The sequence below is a fragment of the Eptesicus fuscus genome, chromosome 13, assembly GCF_027574615.1.
Source record: "Eptesicus fuscus isolate TK198812 chromosome 13, DD_ASM_mEF_20220401, whole genome shotgun sequence".
In the NCBI taxonomy this organism is placed as follows: Eukaryota; Metazoa; Chordata; class Mammalia; order Chiroptera; family Vespertilionidae; genus Eptesicus; species Eptesicus fuscus.
Genome location: NC_072485.1, coordinates 76180226 through 76198367, shown reverse-complemented (window position 1 = coordinate 76198367; position 18142 = coordinate 76180226). Strand labels below are relative to the sequence as shown.

At 45.3% G+C, this 18142-nt stretch overlaps 2 protein-coding genes across 2 annotated transcripts in view; one reads left to right on the top strand and one right to left on the bottom strand.

Moving 5' to 3' along the window:
* Positions 1-18142, bottom strand: part of LMO2 (LIM domain only 2) — a 208958-nt gene that overhangs the window by 26511 nt on the left and 164305 nt on the right. The window lies entirely within an intron of this gene.
* Positions 1-18142, top strand: part of KIAA1549L (KIAA1549 like) — a 93839-nt gene that overhangs the window by 27017 nt on the left and 48680 nt on the right. Inside the window, exons 9-11 of the mRNA XM_054725430.1 lie at positions 3325-3496; positions 10542-10705; positions 16947-17137. Coding sequence (XP_054581405.1) covers positions 3325-3496; positions 10542-10705; positions 16947-17137 — 527 coding nt within the window. The remainder of the gene's footprint in view (positions 1-3324; positions 3497-10541; positions 10706-16946; positions 17138-18142) is intronic.

The window sequence follows — 18142 nt, the reverse complement described above, 5'->3', positions numbered from 1 at the left end:
CCTCCTGCAAGCACCCTGACAGATTCGAACCTGCAACCCCTGGATGTGCCCTTGATTGGGAATTGAACCTGCGACCCTTCCGTGCGCAGGCTGACGCTATCCACTGCACCGGCCAGGACCGAGAAACATTTTTAAATGTTTGACTCCATTTGTCACAAAAGTAATGCAAGTTTTAACTACCACAAGATTACATTTTCACCTACCAAAGATCAGTAAAGTGGTACTACCCAGTGTTGCAGAGGATGCAAGGAAATGGGTACTTTCAAAGGGTAACTGGGTCTGACCTTTCTGGAGGGCAAGTGAGCAATTTAGACAAGAACCTTTCAGTGGTTCTCAACCTTCCTAATGCCTCGACCCTTTAATACAGTTCCTCATGTTGTGGTGACGCCCAACCATAAAATTATTTTCGTTGCTACTTCATAACTGTAATTTTGCTACTGTTATGAATTGTAATGTAAATATCTGTATTTTCCGATGGTCTTAGGTGACCCTGCTAGCAGTTCTCAACCTGTGGGTCGCAACCCACAGGTTGATAACTGCTGCTGTAGAGCCTAAGACCATCGGAAAACACAGATATTTACATTACGATTCATAATACATGGTAAACACCCATATAGTCACCATCTAGGTTCTGCAATTAACGGTGCGGACTATGTTACTGTTTTAAATGGAAAAAATATATAATTTCCACACTACTCTAGAATTTTGTAAAAATGGAATCCTACAATATGTTCTCTTTTGTGTAAAGCTTTTTTTGAGTCAGTATAGTGTTTTTGTTCTTGTTTTTAATCCTCATCCAAGGAAATGTTTTTTTATTGACTTTTAGAGAGAGAAGAAGGGAGGGAGGGAGAGAGAGAAAGAGAAACATCGATCGGTTGTCCCTCCCACATGTGCCCTGATCAGGGACCAAACCCACAATGTAGGTATGTGCCCTGACCCGTAATTGAACCCATAACCTTTTGGTGTATGGGATGGCACTCCATCCAACTGAGTCACCTGGCCAGGACTCAGCATAGTGTTTGTGAGATTCATCCATGCTGTTGCATTATTTGGAAGTTTATTTTTGTTATTGTATAAATATACTACAGTTTACTCATTCTTCTGTTGATGGATACCAGGGCTTTTCCCAATTTTTAGCTATGATCATTTTCCTACAGGTCTTTCTCTGGCCATGTGCTTTAATTTCTCTTAGGTATAAAATAGGAGTTGAATTGCTGGTTCATGGGTTGGTGTATGTTCATTCTGTAAGAAACTGCCCCATCTTTTCCCAAAGTGTACCATTTTACACTCCCACCAGCCAGATGTGGAGTTCCAGTCACTCCACAGTCCCATCAACACTTCTCATTTTAGCCATTCTGGGTGGTGATAGTGGTGTCTCAGGGCTTAAATTGAATTTCCCCACTGAGCATTTTTTTTATATGCTCATTGTCTATCTTGCTTTGTGAATTGTCTGGTCAGAGTTTTTTAAACCCATTGTTATTGGGTTGTAGTAATATCTATTTCTAATTGTTATATATAGCATATATACCAAGGGGTATAAAAATATGTAGAGTTTAAAGATCACTAATAAAAAGAACCCACGACCCAAAGGATGAGAACATTATTCGTAGCTTACCGGGGGAGCTTTTTATGTGTCTTCTTTTACTGTACACATTTCCTTTCATTCTATCAGAATTGACTGTGCCTGTATTTTCTGTATATATTTCACCAATCATGTGTATCCCTAGACAGTACGTCATTTGGTTTTGCCTGTTTTTGAATTTTATATTCTGTGATTTGTTTTTTGTTTGGGGTGAGTTTTTGTTTTGTTTTGTTTTTGCTCAATGTCAGACTTTTGTATTCAGCCAAATTGATACAAATAGCCAGAGTTCATTTATATTGCTCTATAACATTTCATTATGTGACTATCCCATACTAGTATAGTAGAATATCCATTCTACTATTAGTAAATTTTGACTTTTTAGTTTTTTTTGCTCTTAACAATGCTGTTGTAAACATTTTTGTAATATCTTTCAATATCCTGTAAAACTCGTAATCTGTATACATACTTTGGAAAGACACAGTACTGTACCATAATGTCTGTTAGTTGTTAATTATAATAGTGAAAAGTTGGTAGCAACCTAAGTGTTCAAAAATGAAGGCTAGTTACGTGTATGAGGCATGCATACAATAGAACATTATGTCAGTATTAAAATGTATGTTTTACATATTTGTAATGATTTCCAGTTGTTAATCACAGTGCTGAAAAATGAGTAACAATTTAAGTGTTTAACAATAAAGGATTTGCTAAATAAATTTATGAGGTCTGAGTTAGAATGTAGGAATTGACATTTATGCTTTTGTTATATTTAAGGTCATTTAAAGATACAAGTAAAAATAGCAATATGTTATACTATAGAGAGAGTGCCATAAATAATTTTGTAAAATAACAAATAAAAGATTTGTGTGGGAGAAAACAAAGAATAGAAGCAAATACTCCAAAATGAAAATAGTCATTAGCTTGTGGTGGAGGGAGTACAGATTGTTTGTATTTTGTTTTATTTCTGGATGCTTTTCTGTATTTTCAGATTTTCTGTAGTGAATATGTGTACCTTGTACAGTGGGAAAAAGCAACAAAGGTTATTTTAGAAAAAGAACTTTGAGTCTCCAGGTACTGTTTTTATCATCGGTCTTTTGAATTGCAGGCATATAAGTTCATTCCCCACCCCTCTGGCAATTGCAGGAATTTATGTGTGTGTATTTTTTGTGGTTGTTTTTTTCCCCCCCAACTCTTTTATTTTTTTTAAGAAAAACGATTTTAACTATAATAATGCAATCAACATTAATATTTTAAGAAAAACGATTTTAAATATAATAGTATTACATGCAATAAAAATTAATATTTCAGGAAAGAAGGATTTTAAATATAATAATATTACCAAAGCTGTACTAACGTAGTATAATTTTACAGGAATTAGAAATTAGAAATCTTGCTTGGGAATAATCTGACATGCCCTGAATTAATGTGCAGGCCTATTTTCAAATGAGGCCAGCGTTCTCTGGAGGCTGGGAGACATCTCCATTTCAGCGTTTTCTTCTGCAGCCTCAAACTGTGCTGTCCAGATGTTCATATTTCCTGCTCCCTGTCTCCCCCGCCCGCGACAGCAGGGTTTCTTGTGGGTTTGGTGATAGGGCGGCACATTAAGGTTGGTGTCTCAAATGTACACTGGGGGTCCACTTGGCCTCGGAAGGCTTCAGCAGTCAGGAGAGAGCCTGCTGATCGCCCGAGGGATTGTGGGGTCTATGCAAGATGCCCTATAAACATGGCCTCTTTTTTCCTGAAAGATGGTGAAGATGCAGCGGGTGCCGGGACCCAAGGACCCAGCGGAGCTGACTTACTACACCCTGTACAACGGGAAGCCTTTGCTGGGAACCGCGGCTGCCAAGATCCTGAGCACCATTGACTCCCAAAGGATGGCCTTGACCTTGCACCACGTTGTCCTCCTGCAAGCTGACCGTAAGGGGATAGTCCTTCCTTCCATTCATTATTTTTAACGCCATTACATGTTTCCTGCGGATGAAAGTGATTCCCTAAGCTCCTGTTAACGGACCCAGAGATAAACATTTCTGTACTAGAAGGTGTTTAAATCAGTCAGCTGTGTTTGAAGCAGTAGGTTTGGGGTAAGGGATATGTTTTCAATATTAGAAAGGTAGTAATGATATTGCTACACCCAGATTCTACCCACTCTTCCTCCTCAGTGAATAGCTGGAGAAATCACCGTAGCTGAGATCGAAGTCGTCTGCTGGGGAATTGAAGATAATCTGATTCACTAAGTATCTATAGAGTCCTACATGAACTGCCTTGGTTCTGGAAGACAGACAGAAACGGGCCCTGCCTTTAAGGAGCAGAGAGGGAGCTAATACAGGATGCGAAGGCGCGGACTGCAGGAAAGTGCTACAAGGGGGCAGTGTGATGCCGGGGTCAACCCAGGGAGGTTTGCTGTGAAGGGGCATCTGAAAAGAGTGAACAGAGAAGGGATACTAAAAATAATAGCTGCCTCTTTGAATACCTTCCCCTGTGGCAGCTGCTATTTTCTTTTAAAATATATTTTTACTGATTTCAGAGAGGAAGGGAGAGGGAGAGAGAGATAGAAACATCAATGATGAGAGAAAATCATTAATCAGCTGCTCCCTGCAGGCCCCCTACTAGGGATTGAGCCCACAACCCAAGCATGTGCCCTTGACCTGAATCGAACCCGGGACCCTTTAGTCCTCAGGCCTACGCTCTATCCACTGAGCCAAACCGTCTAAGGTGCAGCTGCTATTTTCATTGCTTTATATAGACTTTCTCACTTTTCCCTCTCATTGGGACAACTTTATTCATCTGCAAATCACAGATGAGGAAACCGAGGCTCAGAAAAGTTAACTAACTTGGTCAGTACTGCAGAACTAGTACCGAGGTCGCCAAGATGTGAATCTGTCTGACTGCAAACGTGTGTTCTTAACTATCCCTCGCTGAGGTTTCAGCAGAGAGAGAGGAAGGGTGTATTTTCCAGAAAGAGGGAGCAGCATGAGAGAAAGAATGGAAGTGAAGAGCACCAGATGTGCTTGAAAAGCAAGGTGTTCAAATAGCCTCGAGTGCAGAAGCCTGAGGAGGAGTTGATGGGCTTGGAGATGCATACTGCTTCAGAGAGTCCGGCCTTGGTGGGCAGGGGAAGGAGATTCATTTACTGGAGATTTTTTTAAAAATTTTATTTTATTGTTTAAAGTATTACACACAGTAGTACATATATCTCCTTTTTCCCCCCCATTGACCTTCCCCCAGCCTTCCCTACCCTCTGTCGCATGCATGCATATAAGCACAACCAATGGACACAAGACACTGCGGCGGGGGGGGGGGCGGGGGGGATGAGGGCATGTGGCAGATTTTTACCTGGTTCGTTGTCTCTTCTTCTGCATCGCCTCTCCTGTCCTCATCCATCCTCTACTTTGACCTGTCAGTGCTGGGTCCTCCTCACTTCTGTTGAAGGCCTTGGGAAGGGGCAGAAAAGCGAGAGCTGGTTTTATGTAGAGCAAGAGGTAAATGGAGTGCCAGGGGGAGTGGTTGAGGCGAAGGGGACTTGGCTGACGGCATTTGAAGGGGAGCAGTGGAAGGTATGAGAGCACAGGTGGGAGAGAGATCGTATCAGAGTAGAAGATGTGTGGAGCCTTTTGGAAGTGAGAGTCCAGGGGCCATCTAGGGGGTTGCCCAGAGGTGTGGCTACGACTCCGAGAGCCAGGCTCCCGACCCTCCTAGCCTGGCTCCCAAGCTGCTGTCCCTCAGCTTGCTTCTTCATCTCCTCCGAGTCCACATGGTCCTCTCAGTTCCCTTCTACAGTGATTCACAGTTCTCTCTCCTTTTCTCCTTTCATAGCTATGTCCTCTTGGACTTGGCAGGTGCTTCCCAAATAACTCAGCCTCAGTCGCTTTGTCGTTAATGCACCGTCCCTACTGCAATTAGAGTCACTATCTATACTTTGGAAAACACAGATTCTGATCTTACACCTACTCCATTAAAAGATATATATCTGATGGGTCTTCACTGTTCACAGAATAAAACCCAGACTCTGTGACAGGGGTCTCCCAAGCCCTTCACAGCAGGCACTCCACCCATGTCCAGCTCCCTTCCCAACCTGGTCTCCGCCTACTTTTCTATCCTTCCTGCCTAATGCGTCAGCCACACAGGAGCATTCATCCCTCGCTCTCCCTATTCCTCTGAAGCCTTCCTCGACCCATGAGGCAGAGCCCCCTTCCCCCAATCCTTCCTAGTTCTAGGGGCTTCCATTGCCCTCATCACATTGAGCAGACGAGTTGTCGCTCTCTCCCTCTTGAGCTCTTTAAAAGCAGCTACCACACCTCCTTTATCTTTGGATATCCGGCCCCAACTACTGTCTGGCTCGGTTCTTGTGAAGGCAAAAAACCAGCCTTTGCTAAATGCCTGTGCCAGGCCCTGAGGGAGGCACACAGTTGGAAGACACCAACACAGAGCAGTTGCGAGCAAAGCCTTTGCAGTAAGGCAGACCTGGATTCACCCCACCCTCTGCTCTTGCACTTTGTAGCTTTGGAGCTCAGAGACCAATGAATGATCCTCCCTGACCTTCATTTTCCTCATCTGTAAAGTGGTAATATAAAAAACAGACCTAGTAGAGCTACTCAGAGGACTAAATGAGAGAATTATTGCATGGAAAGGGCTTAGTACAATCCTACTAAGCACTTATTCAGTGGTAGCTGAATGTCTCATTTATCCATAAGGTAGAAGGACTAATGGAGAGAGGGAATGAAGATGGAAAGGTGATTTGAAGGTTAAGAACCCATATACTTCATGGAATAGGGTGCTATTAATGAAAGTAGAAAGGGGATTGGAGAGGGAAAGCATTTTTAGAAGGGAGAGGTAATTTATTCTGTCTGAGTTTAAAGTAATGAGATATTAAGGGGTGCTTTGGGGGTATTGAGGAGGTGCTGATAAAATATTGAGAGGGTATTGATGGGATATTGATGGCTGAAGTTAAGAAAGTTGGAATTCAAGCCTGGATCTCAGGAGAGAGGTTAAAGTTAACACTAGATTTTGAGAATGCCGCAGATACAGGATAGAGTTAAAATCCCAGAGACAATCCGAGGGCACGGGGAGAGAAGAGCCAGAGGACAGACCCTGGGAAATGCCTCCATGCCCGGGATTGGATGAGGAAGAAGCTGAGGCCAGTGAAGAAGAGAGGGACAGAGATGTTTTAAGTCCAGTTTTCTCCTCATGGTTTCGAAATCATCCTGCAATGTGAATCTGAGGTCAGCACTTCGAATAGTCACCGTGTTGAACGAACACCTTGTCCCTCTGAGCGGGGGTTGTTAACATTCCGTCTTTTCCAGTGTCTTCTTTTTTTTAAATTTTTTTCCATCACCATTTATTCCCTCTGTGCCCTCTCATACCTCCCCACTCCCCACACCACAATCACCACTCCGCAATCACCACACCGTTGTCCATGTCCATCCAGTGTCTTCTAAATCGCCAGTTCTGGCCCTAGCTGGTGTTGCTCAGTGGTCGAAGCGTTGGCCTGCACACCAAGGGTCACGGGCCTGCTTCCCGGTTAAGGGCATGTACCAGTTCCCAGTCTGGGCCCGTGTAGAGGGTAACTAATTGATGTGTCTCTCTCACATCAACGTTTCTCTCTTTCACTCGCCTCCCCCCCCATCTCTTCTGCTCTCTCTAAAAAATCAATGGAAAAGTACCCTCCGGTGAGAATTAACAAATAAAATTAAATAAATGGCCAGTTCTGGGCCAGTGTGCAGTGCCCTCCAGTGGAGCGTGCAGTGACACTTGACCCCCGTCACCTCTAGGTAACGAGGCAGCAGTGAGTTCTAAAGAAGCAGCTGCGCCGAAACCGGTTTGGCTCAGTGGATAGAGCATCAGTCTGTGGACTGAGGGGTCCCAGGTTCGATTCCGGTCAAGGGCATGTGCATTGGTTGCGGGCACATCCCCGGTGGGGGGTGTGCAGGAGGCAGCTGGTCGATGTTTCTCTCTCATCGATGTTTCTAGCTCTCTATCCCTCTCCCTTCCTCTCTGTAAAAAATCAATAAAATATATATAAAAAATAAATAAATAAATAAAAAATAAAAATAAATAAAGAAGCAGCTGCGTTTCCTGTGAAGGTTTTCCTCTGCTCCCCGTGCAGGATCTGGAGTGAGAGGCCTTCATAGTGGTCATCTAGGTGATGGAGTAGAAAAGACTCTCCCCACACAGAACCAGGCCAGAGCATGAATTGGTTTATCTTACAGGACCATCCGGCATTTATCTCAAAAATGTCATGTACAGAAAGCAAGGAATGCATGATCATTCATTTTTCAACAAATTCATTTTTTAGGCTCCTGTTATGTGCCTGGGACTGTCCTAGGCACCGGAGATGCAGCAATGAATGAAACAGACAAAATCCAACCACGTTCCTGAGTGGGCAGATCAAATCAACAAAACAAATAATATGTTAGATGCTGATAAGTGCCATGGAGAAAAATTAAGCAGGGAAGGGCTAGGGAGTGCCGAGGAGATAAGGGTTGTGATTTTAAGTTGTTGTGGGGAGGGTGTCAGGAAGAGGATCACTGAAGTAGTAACTTTTGAGGGACCACCTGGGCTATCTGGGGACAAGGGTCCAGGCAGAGGGGAGGGTGTGAGACCAGCCAGGAGTCACTGAGGGAAGCAGCAGTGAGGCCAGAGGCCCCCATGAGCCTTGTGGGCCACAGCCCGAGTGGAATGACGGCCGTGGGGTGGTTTGGGCAGGAGAGCAATGTGGACGGAGCACTCACAGCTGCTGGGCCCTGGTCTAGGCCCTCCTCCCCACCCACTCACACCAGTCATGAGCTTTCACAGCCACAGAAAACGAGCAGGAGACATTTTTGAATAGATTTCTTCTCCTTTCAACACTTGTTCCATGTAAGAATAATTTCTTTTTAGTTTAGATTATGTGGACCCTTTGACTTCATTCTTTCTGACAAATACGTGTGTGTGTGTGTGTGTGTGTGTGTGAGAGAGACTGAGAGAGAGAGAGAGAGAGAGAGAGAGAGAGAGAGAGAGAACTCAGAACTGACTTCAACTGTGTATTTCAGGGAAATGATTTTTCATAAAAGCACCTAACCCCTTGGGACTCAGTTTGCTCACCTGCAAGTTGGGGATAAGAACAGCCCCAGGCAGAGGTCCTAGCACAGTGCCTAACGCACAGTGGCGGCTCAGAATGTTGTCTCCTTTTCCTGTCCTTCTCTACTGCAATTCTTGCAAGTTAAACAACCATTTGTTTCTTTTCACCTCTGTGCATGACTTTGCAGTTCTAGATCATTATGCCAATGAATATATTGTGTTTGGGTGACTTCAGTTGACCTCACTTTACTGTCTCTTTGACTGTTAAATCAATTTATTAATGTACATAAGATAAATCAATACTCTCCTCATTTCAATAGAGGTGAAAGGATTTTACAGACTGCTCTGAGAAGGAACATATCCACCAAAACCATAAAGCTGAGTAAAAGCAGAACACATGTCAATATTTCATTCCTGCTAATGAAAAAAATTAGATGTATATTTAGTGTATCATGTTCTAATGCACTATACATTTTTCTTTATCGGGATAGAATAGCACAGCCCAAAAAGAGGCATATTGGTGTTTTTCACAGTGGGTCTAAGCTTTAAAAAATGTTGAAGGCATAAAACTATAAATATCAAATTACTAAAAGCAGCGGCAATTAAATGTTTAATGTCAACAGAAGCACATTATCTAATGAGCTGTTTTCAGAAGTTAATAATGTGATTAATCACCGATTGACAGAAACTGGGGAAAAGAAGTTCTTTTGCACTAACAGCACTTCAGAGCTAAGTGCTGCCTGGTGAGAGGAGATCTTGGCTAACATGACACCAGTTGAAGTCGGGAGGTGGTTGCAGCCAGAGAGACAGGCGGGCTGGCTCCCCAGGCAGGTCCTCACCACGGGGCACTTACCAGCGGGGTCTTTATATTCCAGAGTCTGGTCCTCAGCTCTGCCAGTCTAGTTCAGCAGGATCAGGAGGGTCAACTCATGCCAACCAGACTTGCCAAGAGATTGATATATAAACCAGATTGGCAGTATGTCTATTTAAAATATGGATTAGAACTATTAAGGCGAGGGTATTTCTCCTTTTAACTGCCCATTACTCTATCCTGTTTGAAAATCTCCATGGGAAGCCAAATTGCAACGGGGGTAAAGGTAATTCATTTAGATTGTCATTCAACTTTAAAATATTATATATTTATATATATATTGATTTCAGAGAGAGGAAGGGAGAGAGAGGGAGAGATAAAAACATCAATGATGAGAGAGACTCATTTATTGGCTGCCTCCTGCATGCCCCCTACTGGGATAGAGCCCGAAACCCGGGCATGTGCCCTGACCAGGAATCGAACCCTAACCTCCTGGTTCATAGATTGATGCTCAACCACTAAGCCACACCAGCCGGGCCAGCCGGATCCTTTTGACTAGACGGAAGCATTCCCAAGTTCCCCAGCCAGCCATTTGGGAAGGTGGAAGGGAGGTTTCCACTGGTTACACTTTAATCATTGCTCACTCAGAGGGTGAGTTCACAACAATACTTAGAGCCATCTCTCTGTGGCCTTCGCCTCCTGATTCCAGCACTACTCTAATGCTCAGATGTATTCTCTCTTCTTCTCTTTTGATTCATGGGCATCACCGATGAGGAAAATTGATATGTCTCCACCTTCCTCCTCCTCCTCCTAGTCATAGTGAAGGCTAGCATTTTATTGAGCAGCTACCAAAGCACCACATGCGTCTCGTCTCCCTGACGCCTCTCAATGTGATAGCCCCATTTTACAGATGAGGAAACTGAGACTCAGAGACCTTGAGTCCCTTGCCCAAGGCAGGAGTCTTTCGGATCTTAAATCCTCTTAACTATCCCACGACTTGGGACTGGGGGGTAGGGGGAGATTTCTCTCCGGTGGCCTTTCCTTTCCCTTCCCAGTGCTCCTTGTCATGTGCTTCCCGCTGGCTCTTCCCCGCAGCTGTGGTGAAGAACCCACCCAACAACCTGTGGATCATCGCCGCGGTGCTGGCGCCCATCGCCGTGGTCACGGTCATCATCATCATCATCACTGCCGTGCTCTGCCGGAAGAACAAGAACGACTTCAAGCCAGACGCCGTGATGAACCTGCCTCAGAGAGCAAAGGTACGTGGTGGACGCGGGGAGGAGGGGAGCAGGAGCCCGGCCTGCAGGGCGGCCCCGCCTGTCTCTCCTCTCTTGGCCTTGGAGACATGGAAGTGCCTTCAGAAACATCCCAACAAGCCCTGCTTTTGAAGAAGACCCTTTATGCATTAATGTATGTGTTTTCATGTTTTAAAAATTTATGGGAAAATGTACATAACAGAATTTACCATTGTGACCATTTTTAAGTGTCGTTAAGTAGAGTTACTTCATTGCACACCCTTTAATTTTATAATCAGGACACGATAGCTAATGCTTATCTCCTGCTCACTCTTTGCCATAAGTGCTTTACATAGAGCAGCTCAATCCTGCAGGAATCCTAGCAGAAGGGCCCTTGTTTTACAGAGGAGGAAATGGAGGCACAGAAATCTAGGTAGACCTCATCTCTGACACCCCCTTTTTACAAAGATGGGACTCCTTCAAGATCACACAGTTAGTAAGTAGCAGAACTGATAGAATTAGGTCTCTTGGATCATAACACACAGCTCTTTGGGGCACCTTAGACCCTCAAAATGTTCCTTCTTCCATTGGCCAGAGTGGCTTATCCTCAGAAGCTGCCATGATGGGCAAGCTGCAGAGCCTCGGCCAGTTCGCCATCAAACTCCAGTGGCTCCAGTGAAGCCTGGCCAGGAGCCCCATCCACTCTCCCAGCCTCCACAGGCCTGCCCCGGCCACTCTGCTGACTGGAAGGGAAGTGGATGGAGGAAATTCCAAAGGCTAATTTTCCAGTCACATAGCTCCCTCGATGATAATTCTGTGAAGGAAATCTAATAACCTTCAATACCCGATATTTAAATAATGTCTTAAAACTTGTGGGGCTCTTCTAGGTCTATCACCTCGCTTGCTCATCACAGCAACCCTATGAGGTAGGTGGTAGTCAGGGAAGGTTTTATTTTATTGCTAAAGAGAGACTGTGGGGGCCCAGCCAGTGTGGCTCAGTGGTTGAGCATAGACCTATGAACCAGGAGGTCACGGTTTGATTCCCGGTCAGGGCACGTGCCTGGGTTGCAGGCTTGATCCTCAGTGTGGAGCATGCAGGAGGCAACTAATCAATGATTCTCTCTCACCATTGATGTTCCTGTTTCTCTCTCCCTCTCCCTTCCTCTCTATATATTTATTTTTTTAATTGAGGGACTTGTCCAAAGTCACATAACTCTCAGCAGAGGGGCGACTGAGGCCCATGTCTGAGTCTTTGGGCTCTTTTACTTTATACACCTCTCTGAACCCTGAGCTTTGGCAGGTAGAACCCCCTTGCAGCTCTGAGCTCCCGAGCTTTGTCCATCGGCGCAGGAATAAGGCAGTGAATGGAATTGCATATCCATTGGAATGCATGTCATGGAGCTCATTCTTGCTGGGAGTCACACATGCCTCATTCTTCCTGGGTGATCACCCCTCACTTCAGCCAAAGAAATCAAATGAATTTGATTATTTATTAAACCAATTCACGTGTTGATAATCTGCAGCCTGAGTAGACTCCCTGATACTGAAGAGCCAGACCCCAAAGAATGCTGTTCTGATTCTGTTGACACAAAGCAAGCTGCTTCCCAGGTGCATCACAAAGTTGGTAATGATCCAAGCAGTGAAAAGGGAAACTGTTCCAAGTAGGGGTGCATTTCCATCTGAGCTTACTTACAACCTGAGCCTCTCAGACACAGCAGTAATCACCAGAATGTAATTGCAGCCCAGTCCAGAGATACAAAACATGCCACATTGAGGTCGTAAATGCCACCTTTGTGTTATAGGTGAAGCCAAAATTTTATTAATTTGCCAAGATGAGTTGGCCGGCACATGATCTCAGCATACGTTCTGACTTGCAAGCCACCTGAAGGGGGAACAGATTCCTATTCGTGGGTTCTCAGAGCCCCTTTTTACGTTCCTACCTGGTCACTGTGCTGATGTGGAAAGTTAAGCAACCCCCCGTTGCACGAGATGGTTGAATTCACTTGTGTGTGGTGATGCTGGTTGTTGGCTCCCATAATGAGGCTGGACTGTGCACTGGGATGGCCGAAGCCCTTTGATCAAGGGGAACCAGCGGACGAGTGGGGCGGAACTCTTTCTTACTGCATCCTTCCACCCTTGCGACCCAGCAACACTGCAGTGTTTGCAAGAGGAGAGCCACCTGCACCACTTCTCATGACCTGTGTGTGAGCAGAATGCATTGCATGCCAAGGGACAAGGTGGAGTGAGAAAGTTAGCCTTTGCCACCAATCCACAGACCAGGAGGGTGGGCTCCCCGTCTCCTGGACATCACTGCGTCTTTAGAATGCAGGCCACAGTGCCAGAGGGCACGGGGGATCCTGGCGGAGACTCCGTGATAGACTGACCATGCTAAGAGGAGGTGATATGGCTGTCCTGGGAGCTGAGGCCAGGGTGGGAGGCCCGTACCCTTCCTTCTTCGGAGACAGACCCGTTACCATTGGTGTCAACTGGGCTTTTGCAGGTAGAATGCTGAGAGGATGATCAACACAGGAGGGCCAGGCAGTCACTTCTTTTCTTCGTCGCTCGCTTCTCTTTACTCTTGGTCATATAGTCCACAGCCTTTTCCCATTGTTCTCTTCATATACTTGACGAGAACATGGCTCCGAGGGACAGGCAACCTTAGGAGACACTAGTCAGGGCCGTATCCAGGTGCACACGGAGCTTGACCTGCAGTGGTTGGCATGGTCATCTGCTCAGGTCACGTCAGTCACCCCCAAAGATGCCCAACTGTTTCCTCGCTCTCACATACTCTCCGTATGACCTGTACTTAACCTCTTTGTGCCTCAGTTTCCCCATCTGTGGAAGGAGGATGGTAGGTTGTTGTGGGGATTGAGTTATGTAAATTACTTTGAGCTGTGCCTGGTATATAATAAATATTATGTACAAGTTGGCTTTTATTATGACAATGCTTTCTACTTAAAATATCTGGGTAACGTGTCTACTTTTGGAATTGCTAGAGATCATTTGATGTGATAGTTTTATAAAATTCAATGAAGTAACTATAAAGACTTCATGATGAAGTATTGAAGGGGTTGGGGACCGCTAGTTGTATCTAATGGGCAATTCATCTCGGGCAGTTTCTATGTTGGGGGTTGAAAGACCACTACCCTGTCGGTCAGAAGAGTAAGGGACTAGGAGTCGTTCACCACTTAGCTGTGTGATCTTGGGCAAGTCACTGAACCTCTTTAAGCTTTTGTTTTCTTACGTGTAAAATGAAGACCGTGATGTTCGCCCTGCTTACCTCATGGGATTCTGTGAGGACAGAGTGAGGTGTCAGCGTTTTGCAGGCTCTAAGTACTGAACATATATGCAGGGGCTGTTATTAACCTAATAACTACGACCACCTCTTAAGCTTGTCATTCTTTAATGTCTTTATTTCTGCTTACCTGTTATCAGCCCAGTCCCAGCAGGGAACTTCAGCCCAACGTGAAGAGTGAGGAGCCAAATCCAGAGAGAGCTGAGGGTAGGGTTAGAGGGCCAGAGACAGCTTGCCCTCCTCACTCGCTTCTTGGGCAGTCTTGGCTGCCATTGGAGACTCCCAGCTACTCACTCACATGCCAGGAGTCTCAGCACAGAAGCAAGGCCAAGTGCAGTAGGAGATGCCCCAACCAAGATGGCAGGCTGCGGAAGGAAAGGAGAGGCCGTGGGAAGAATCATCAGCAGTGGTTAGGTATTCGGGCTCTGGCTGCAGAGACCAGCTGTGTGAGCCTGGGTAGCTGCTTAACCTCTCTGAACCTCAGTCTCTTCATCTTTAAAATGTGGAATCATCAGAATACCTGCCTCTTTGAACTGTAGTGGGGATAAGTGACAAGTTTATGTAATGTGTTTGGTACCAGCAATAGCAAGTGAAGCTGCACCTGTGAAGTTCTTGAGGGTAGGGGGACAGTTATTATTCATCTTTATATCTCTAGCAGCAAGCACAATCCTTGGCACAAGCCACTGCTAAATAACTATAGTTGGAACAAAATCAAATAAGATAATGGGGGGGGGGAGGCGCTGGGAGTATTGCAGAAAAGGGGCCAGCAGGAGATGAGGCTGGGCAGGTGGGTTCAGCCAGAATGGGAAAGGCCTTGTCGTAGAGATTAGGTGCCAGGAATCATTCTTAATGACCTGATGTGGTTTAAGGGAGATAACTTTGGCGGCTTGTTAAGGGCAGGCCTGCCAAGGAGCAGAATGGAAGTAATGAGACCAAGGCAGGAGTCAATAAAACAGTGGATTTGGAGAGCAAAGGTCAGCTTCTAGAAACATTTCAGTTGAATGCAGTTGGTGACCAGTTGGTTATAAGAGCTTCTAAGAACACTATCAGTCATCCGAAAGCTCCATTCTGTTTCATGTAGCCCCACGGGCGGGGTGGGAAATGAATAGACAAACACTAGTTCAGAAACATTCCCAGATCCTGGCATAGAATGTCAGTGGCATGCCAAGGGCGGGCTACAAGGGTCAGAGTGTGAGTGGCTCAGAGAAGAGGGAGGGGTGAGCACACTGCCCAGAGAGAGTTTCCCTGGGAATTGGGGGGACTGTCTGTGGCAAAACTATAGACAGCTTAACATAAGGAAGCTTTGCTGGATTTAACAATAAAACTCCATTCTGTTCTGAGATTCGGTTGCAAGATTTGACCAGCTGGGCCACAGTCCTAGAATGTTAAATGTCGCTGGAGCTTTCCTGCTTTATTTCTTAGCTAAATTAGATGCTGAAGGAAGAGCTTCTGATCAAATCAAGTTCTGTGAGAACTCAAATGGTGGAAACTGAGTTTTGTCCCCGCATTTTCGTGAAGAGAATCACTGATGTCCATTCCATCTGGGCTATGATTTAGTAGCAAGGCAAACGATATTGGCTAATATTGATTGAGCACTTACTATGTGTCAGGCACTCAGCTAAATGCTGGACTTAAATTTACTTATTTAATCCACCCATCATCCCTTCGAGGACGGTTAAATATCACTCTCACACCCATACACATTTTATCCTGTTTACACTGTTACTATCCCCATGTTACCAATGAGGAAATGGATTTGCAGGGACTCTCAGTAACTTACCCAAGGTCACCCAGCTAATAGGTGGCAGAGTCGGGATTTAAACCCAGGCGGTCTGATTTCGGAGCTGTCGCTACTAACTACCCCATTGTCCTGCTTCAGATGTGTATTGTAGAACAGGATGGGGACACTCCCAGGAATTGTTTAAACAGGCCTCTTGGTTTTTTATTACCACACTAATAGATGTCTGTTGGGTTTTGCTCACAGCTGGCCTATTCACTTGGGCTTTCAGACATGGTGCAGTAAAAGCCTTGCTAATGTCCCCGAAGCAAATGAGCGGACAGCCAACTTGCTTAAGGGAGTGCGCTGGATGAAACAGTGATTCCGTAAATGCCACAGGGTGGCATGTTTCTCTCCCTCTGTTTTCAGATCTGTGATTCCCCGTTAATACTGAAGCGTGGTGGAGGTGAAGCAGATAGCATGGTCTTCATTTCTCAGATGAGAAAATTGGTGCTCAGAGTTCAAGTTACTTGGCAAGTCAAGTGACTTCAAGTCACGCACCTTTTATTGTACGGGAGTTAAGGGATGTTGGAATATTCCTAGGTAGGAGATGACAGGACCTGTTTAACGTATCAATTAAGAGCTTCTAATTAGTCATATCCAGAGACTTAAAATTAGTGGTCTAAAATCCTTAAATGGCCCTGACCGGTTTGGCTCAGTGGATGGAGCGTCGGCCTTCGGACTGAAAGGTCCCAGGTTTGATTCCGGTCAAGGGCATGTACCTTGGTTGCGGGCACATCCCCAGTGGGAGGTGTGCAGGAGGCAGCTGATCGATGTTTCTCTCTCATCGATGTTTCTAACTCTCTATCCCTCTCTCTTCCTCTCTGTAAAAATCAATAAAATATATTAAAAATTTAAAAAAAGAGCAGAGTCTGGAGCTAGACTACATGAGTAATGCCCAGCTCTTTAAAAATAAATAAAAATAAAATCCTTATATGAAGTTTTTTCTCACACACATTATTTGCATCTTGTTTTCACTATTCATTTTTCTGAGTAAGTCTTATATAGAGATTCTGAAGCTTGGTGGACTCCACACGGAATCTGATTTTATGATGGAGATGAGTGAGCTCCTGTTGATTGGAAAGCCAAGTAGGGTCCTGACACATGCGCTTTCCCGCCCGACTTCTCCTAAAGCCGCTGTTAGAGCCACACTTTATCAGAAATGTGACTGCAGACCTGTTTCCTCTTTGCAGCCTGTGCAAGGCTTTGATTATGCCAAACAGCACCTGGGCCAGCAGGGGGCGGACGAGGAGGTCATCCCCGTGACCCAGGAGACGGTGGTCCTCCCGCTCCCTGCCAGAGATGCTCCTGCCTCGCAGGAAAGGGACGTCGCCCAGGACGGAAGCACCATCAAGACGGCCAAGTCCACCGAAACCAGAAAGAGGTAGGCATGGGGCCAACTTCGGCCTCTCCGTGTCAACAAGAGAAATAATTGATGGTGAGAGGAACCAAAGCCCTCAAGTGAATCCCACTGTTCTCTTTAAACATTCCCCTTCACGCTCATTTTGAATATTTGAAAAGGAGGCTGAAGGAGATGAGGAGAATCACAATACCTGCTTCTCCTGAGCCAGCCTTTGTAAGGTTTTGCATTGCAGATCAACCACGACAGCAGAGCTCTAGCTCTTACATTTGTTATAATAAATTTGGCACCGATGTCACCCTTACACATTGTAACTTACGGGAAAAGCCGTTCCTTGGATTCGGCATGCGTAGTTGCAGTTTATCTGGCAGTTTCTCGGTGGTTGATGATTTTAGTTCAAGACCATTTATTGAGATTTCACTAGGAAGAGAGTTCACTGACATGCATTGGGAGGACTACAGAGAGGTTTATGATTGATTCCTGACCCCATGAATCTTGTGATGGAGAGACAGAGAGATAAATAGCTGGAACCCAAGCACGATGTGCCGACGCCTGCAGTGGAGTCTGAACCAAGTGCTGTGGAAAAGAGAGGAGGAGGAGCTTAATTCTGATGAGGGAGGGCAGCGTGGAGGAGGTTATGTTTCAGCTGGGCCTTGAAGGGTGTGTGGAGTGTCAATAGGTGGAAAGAGATGAAGGCATCCAGTCTAAAAGAGCCGGGAGAGATAAGGGACAGCCACGTTCACTTAATGGTGAGTTTCCTTGAGTTTAGAGTTCGTGGGGGCCGGGATGTAGTGAAGGATGAAACCAGAAGACAGGTTAAAATTGTAGATGGTTTTAATTTGCAGGCTCAGGAGTTTGACCTTTGTGCTCTAGCCAATGGGAAGCCATGGAAAGTTCTTCAGGACGACAGTAATAGCCAGCCTGAAAGATGACTCAGGTGGTAATGTGGAAGATAGATGGGAGAGTTAGGCTAGAGGCCAGGAGACTCACTATAAGGACTTCGCAATTGCCTTGTAAAGAGGTAATGAA